This window comes from Camelina sativa, chromosome 9 (assembly GCF_000633955.1).
Source record: "Camelina sativa cultivar DH55 chromosome 9, Cs, whole genome shotgun sequence".
In the NCBI taxonomy this organism is placed as follows: Eukaryota; Viridiplantae; Streptophyta; class Magnoliopsida; order Brassicales; family Brassicaceae; genus Camelina; species Camelina sativa.
In genome coordinates, this window is record NC_025693.1 from 21,841,378 (window position 1) to 21,847,454 (window position 6,077).

Below are 6,077 nucleotides of genomic sequence, written 5' to 3' on the forward strand. Positions count from 1 at the left end.
CAGAGGACTTAGTGAAGGACATGTCTCAGCTTCCTTGAACAGATGATGATGAGTCTTTCTACTACTTAGATCATACCCAGACTTAACAGAATATACACCATTATTTGTTCTTGACCAACAAAAAGAATCTTCATTCTCAAGTAGAGGTCTTTGTCTTGAAATGATTCGAATCTCCTCCTGTGGAAACAATTCCTTCAATCTGTTCCACTTCCAATTCCTTGTGTGAGGATCTATAAGATACTTCACTTTCAGCTTAATATCCATCAACGAATGAAGACTTAAAGCTCTTCTGGATTTTTCATCAAAAACCCACTTATCTATCCAAACACTAGTGTTCCTGCCATTACCAATAACTCTTTTCAAGCCTTGATTCAATAAGTCACGGCCATAAAGAATGCTTCTCCAGGCATACGAAGGGCGAGTTCCAAAGGTAGCATTCAGAAAGTCTGTATTCAAAAAGTATCTGCTCTTGAAGATTTGAGAAAAGAGACTGTCTTTATCATTGAGTAATCGCCAAGCTTGCTTTGCTAACAGAGCTTGATTAAAACACTGAAGATCTTTAAAACCAATACCACCAAGCACTTTAGGCATTGAAAGCTTTTGCCAACTTACCCAATGAATCTTTTTAGTATTCTGCAAAATATTCCACCAAAAATCCATCATAATGCTTGTCAAGCTTTTGCAGAGACTAATAGGCAACTTAAAACAAGTCATTGCATAAACTGGTAATGCCATTGCAATAGATTTTAACAATATCTCTTTGCCACCTTGAGATAATGTTTTTGCATACCATCCAGACATCCTATCTTGTAACTTGTCTTTAATAAAACCCAGTAATTGTTGTTTAGATCCACTGAGACATTCTGGCAAACCCAAATAACTTCCTGTGCCACCTTCTAACTGAATCCCTGATCTGATCTTGACAAAATCCTTGATGTCATCTGCCACATTTACTCCAAAAGTAATTGCCGATTTATCTAAATTGATCATCTGACCTGATAATCTTTCATACTTAGATAAGCAAAGCATAATTTCATCACATTCCTCTTTATTAGCTTTACAAATTAAAAGTGTATCATCAGCAAAGAGGAGATGATTGACTGATGGACCAGCATTGTTAAATCTAATCCCTGCAACTCTACCATTTCTGTTAGCTTGATTTAGCAAGTGGATCAAAGCCTCCGTACATAGATCAAATAGAAAGGGAGAAAGAGGGTCTCCTTGCCTAATGCCTCTTTCCGGCTTAATGTAACCAAAAGGTTGACCATTGATTAGAACTGAGTAAGTGACTGAAGTTACACAGCCCATTATCCAAGAAATTCACTTCTTATCAAATCCTAAAGCTAAGAGAATTCCTTCCAAGAAAAACCATTCCACTCTATCATAAGCTTTAGACATGTCCGTTTTAAATGCCATAAACTCACTAGAGATCTGAGGATTAGCTTGCAAACTATGCATGATTTCATGGGCAATCAGAATATTATCAGAGATTGACCTGTCAGCCACATATGCAGATTGAGTTGAAGAGACAATGTCTGGAAGATACCTTTTCAATCTACTTGAGATGATTTTAGAGATAACCTTATATAACACCGAGCATAAACTTATGGGTCTCAAATCTGTCATTTTCTGAGGATTAAGAACCTTTGGAATAAGACAAAGATGAGTATGGTTCCACCCTTCAGGAAGCACACCTGATTTAAAGAAACCTAGCACCTCTTCAATAACCCGATATTTTACTACAGACCAGTATTTCTGAAAGAAGAGAGCAGTGAATCCATCAGGACCCGGAGTCTTCTCTTTATCAATTGAAAATAATGCTTTGTAAATCTCATCTTCTGTAACTTCCTTAAGTAGCTCTTGATTCATTGATGCTGTAACTTTAGCTTGAAACCCTTCTAGAAATGGTGACAGGTTGATAGGAGAAGATGATTTAAACAACTTATTGAAGTATAAGGAGGCAATCTGACCTTTTTCTTTATTTAAAGTTTTCTGGATGCCATTCTCATCAACCAAAAAGTTCAAGGAATTCCTCGCCCTATTAGATTGAACAGCCGCTTGAAAGAAATGAGTATTTTTGTCTTCTTCCAACAACCACTTCTCTCTACTCTTTTGTCTCCAAAAGATTTCCTCTTCATTAAAAGCAATGCTCAAATTCTCCTTAATCGCTGCAATTCTCTTCCAACAAGGAAATCTAAAACTAAGCTGATCATCCAATTCCTTTCTTAGTCTCTGAATTCTATTTTTGGCATTGAAATCAGCAGACCTCTTCCAAATGCTTATACATCTTCTACACTCGGTAATGCTAAAAACAGAAGAGTGGGTACCTCTTGATATATCACTGTTCCAGGATCTTTGAATCACAGCTGCAAGAGAAGGATTATCTACCAGTATTAGTTAAATTTATTGATGATCAAGAACTGTTCCGTGGTCAGTTTAGATTCGATAAAAGAATGGCATCAAACAGGTTCATTTTATATATTGTGAGGTATTGTTCGAGGTTAGTCTCTCTCTTTCTTTTTATATATTTTTTTTTTTCTTTTTTGACAAAAGCCTTGAATAAACAAGAGAATATTGTGCAATATTTTTTGAGAAAGTTTGAAAGATTTTATGAAAGATTTTACAAGATCAGGAAAAACAAATCAGCAAGATTTTAAAAAACTTTCTAAACAATCTTTTAGAATCCTTCATTTTATACTTTCTAATTATCAATGATTTTAAAAATCAGCAAGATTTTAAAAAACATAAAGTCATTAAAATTCTCTTTAAATTCTCTTTAAATCCTAAATCCTTAGTTGCTTTTAAAATATATATATACTAGATTTTAACCCGCGGTACACCGCGTCTATATAATTTTTGTTACTATTTATATTTTATATTGTATTTATTTGTTAAATATTGGATGTTTTGTAAATAGAGGAATAACTAAATTTTATGGCCGTTTGTACGGTTAAATGTTTATATTAATTTTTTTAAGTTTATATTAATTTTTAACACCTAATATACTTCATGACCATTTGTTTGTTATATGTTTGTTTTGTTTAGTGTTTGAGATTCTTTTTTGATTTTTAATTATTATAACAAAAAAAGATCTAAAAATACATAATAAGTCATTTATATACTATGATTCAGTCACATTTTTTAAATCAACTTGATTTTTTTTTTTTTGACAACAAAGAAAAGATTAGCTCAAATGAGCCAATACGAAGGGACATTGTTTACATAGGTAACTAAATGCGGAACTGTGTGAACTCGCCGCACAAGATTATCCGCTCTACCATTCTGTGAACGAGGGACGTAGACTAAGGAGAAAGACGCAAATAAGGTGTAAATGCTGGCCACTCGGAAGGCGAAGACACCATCTTCACTAAGTCAGAGCAGTCGGTGAGAAAAACAACAGATTGGTTATCCGCTCCAATCATACAACGCATAGCCCAAACAAGGGCCTCAATCTCAGCATGAAGAGGGGATGGACTACGGTAGATGTTTGCAGCCCCCATAGTGGGGCCCTCACCCCATGGAGAAGTGCAAAACCATCCTCGACCCGCATAACAATCTGTAGCTTTCCAAGAACCATCCACAAAGCACATGTAACTCGTCAAAGACCAAGGAACCCCTACTCTATCACTACCACAGAGAACAGCCGCAGTGGTAGTATCCGAAGGTAACACCATATTCTGTGTCTGGGCTAAAGTCCATGCTTTCGCCTCATCCTCTGCCAACCGCAAGATTGCTAGAGGGTTTGAATCCAAATTACTGAACAGTTTGTCATTGCACGCTTTCCAAATATACCACAATATCCAGGGGTATAAATCCTGTGTGGGTACATTCTTAAACCGCCAAAAAAGGAAATCCATATTTGTGAAAATGGACTCGGAAGGGAAAACACCTGGGGCCATCGGAAATAACGACAAAGCCCAAACCTGTCTAGCTGGTGGGCACTCAAAGAGAGTATGATTAATCGTCTCCTCCTGAGAACCACATAGACCACACACTGCATCACAGCTCAGACCACGTCGCCGGAGATTAGCGGTGACCGCCACGCAACCCGATAGAAATTGCCACAAGAAATGACAGAGTTTTGGTGGACACCGGAGCTTCCACACAAAGGCCTGAAGGGGTATAATATCTGGTCCAATTACAGTCGACTTAGTAGAAGCCGGCATATTCGAGCGAAGAATATGGTATCCTGACTTTACCGAATATTTACCAGACATGGTAAAATGCCATCCCAGCAGATCCGGTTTATCCGGTTGTCGCAATGGTAAGGCATAAATTATGGCAACATCTTCCGGTACAAACGTAGCCGTAAGTTGAGCCATATCCCAAGAATTAGAACTCCTGTCAATAAGATTTGAAACGTGGAGCAGAGGATCAGAAGGGGACCCTGTGCTCAGTGCTGGTCTCGGGGATTGAGCAGGGATCCAGGGTCAGTCCATACAGAAATGGAAGCCCCTGAGCCTACCCGTTTAATAAGTCCTTTGTTAACCAGAGAGCGAGCAGAGACCATACTACGCCACCCATAAGACGGCGAGTAAGATTTAATTGGATCCAGTGGATCAGAATGCTGATAGTAGCGACCTTTAAAAACCCGTGCAAAAAGGGAATCTGGTACCGTGATTAAACGCCACAGCTGCTTCGCCAGCAGAGCAGTGTTATAATCGTCCAAGCACCGAAAACCCAAACCCCCTGCATCTTTACCACTACATAATCTATCCCACGCCACCCAGTGTAGTCCTCGTGATTGGCCAGACGAACTCCACCAAAAATTCGAAATGGCACTAGTCAACTTCCTTGTGACCGTCTTTGGTAATCGAAAACATGACATTACAAAAGTAGGAACAGCCGTAGCCATGGACTTGATCATAACCTCCTTGTCGCCTTTTGACAACAATCTAGCCGGCCACCCACTAGCCCCTGACTGCAATCTGTCCTGAACAAACGAGAAGATTTTTGTCTTAGCCCCAGCCAAACTTTCCGGGATGCCTAAGTAAGATCCCATACCTCCCAAATTTGTGATCCCTAGATCCCCTTTTAGTTCCTCCCTTAGACTAGTATCTACCGTGTGTCCAAATTGAACCGAGGACTTCTGAAAATTTATTTGTTATCCAGAGACCCGTTCATACTTCGGAAGAATCCCTAAAACCACCTCACACTGCTCCTTTGTGGCTCGACAGAAGAAGAGACTATCATCCGCAAATAAGAGATGGGAAATGGCGGGGCTAGCAGTCGATGCCTTGATACCAATTAGAAGTTTCATCCGTTCTGCCTTCCTAAAATGTGCAATCAGCACCTCCGTACAAAGAATAAAAAGATAGGGCGACAAAGGGTCCCCCTGGCGCAGTCCCCGAGAAGGAATGATGGAACCATACGCCTGACCATTAATAAGAACCTTATATTGAACCGACTTAACACAACACATGATCCATGATATCCACTTTTTACAAAACCCCAACCGCCTGAGCAAATGTTTGACAAAAGGCCACTCGACCCTATTATAAGCCTTACTCATGTCCGTCTTTATAGCCATGAACTTCCCCTTACATGAAGGGTTGGTTCGTAGACCATGAAACATCTCCTGAGCAATCAAAATGTTATCCGAAATTAAACGACCCTCCACAAACGCCGATTACGTTTCTGAGACGAGAGATGGTAAGATAGTGCGCAGTCGTTGACACAGACCTTTGATATGATTTTATACCCCACATTACAGAGACTAATAGGCCGTAGCTCAGTCATCTTAGTCGGTCTATCCACCTTTGGGATCACACATATGTTTGTCACATTTAACCTTTTGTCAAAATCCCCATTCCGGAGAAAGGAATTGACCAACAACACCAGATCTGCTTTGACCGTAGCCCAAGCTTTCTGATAAAACAGGGCAGTCATGCCATCCGGTCCATGAGCCTTGTCTGGATGCATCATAAAAAATGCTAATTTAACCTCCTGTTCGGAAACCCCCCGAGTTAAAAATTCATTCGTCTCCAACGAAATAGAGGGTGGGACCTCATCTAACATTTCCTCAAAGTCCGTAGGCTCCGAGGATATAAACAAATCCTGGAAATAAGAGACCGCTA

The 6,077-nt window shown here is 39.4% G+C and overlaps 1 protein-coding gene across 1 annotated transcript; it reads right to left on the bottom strand.

Annotated features, from left to right (window-relative positions):
• On the bottom strand, window positions 3,303-4,322 carry LOC104715548. The gene has a single exon (XM_010432942.1). It carries the CDS (start codon window positions 4,320-4,322, stop codon window positions 3,303-3,305), a length of 1,020 nt encoding a protein of 339 aa, XP_010431244.1.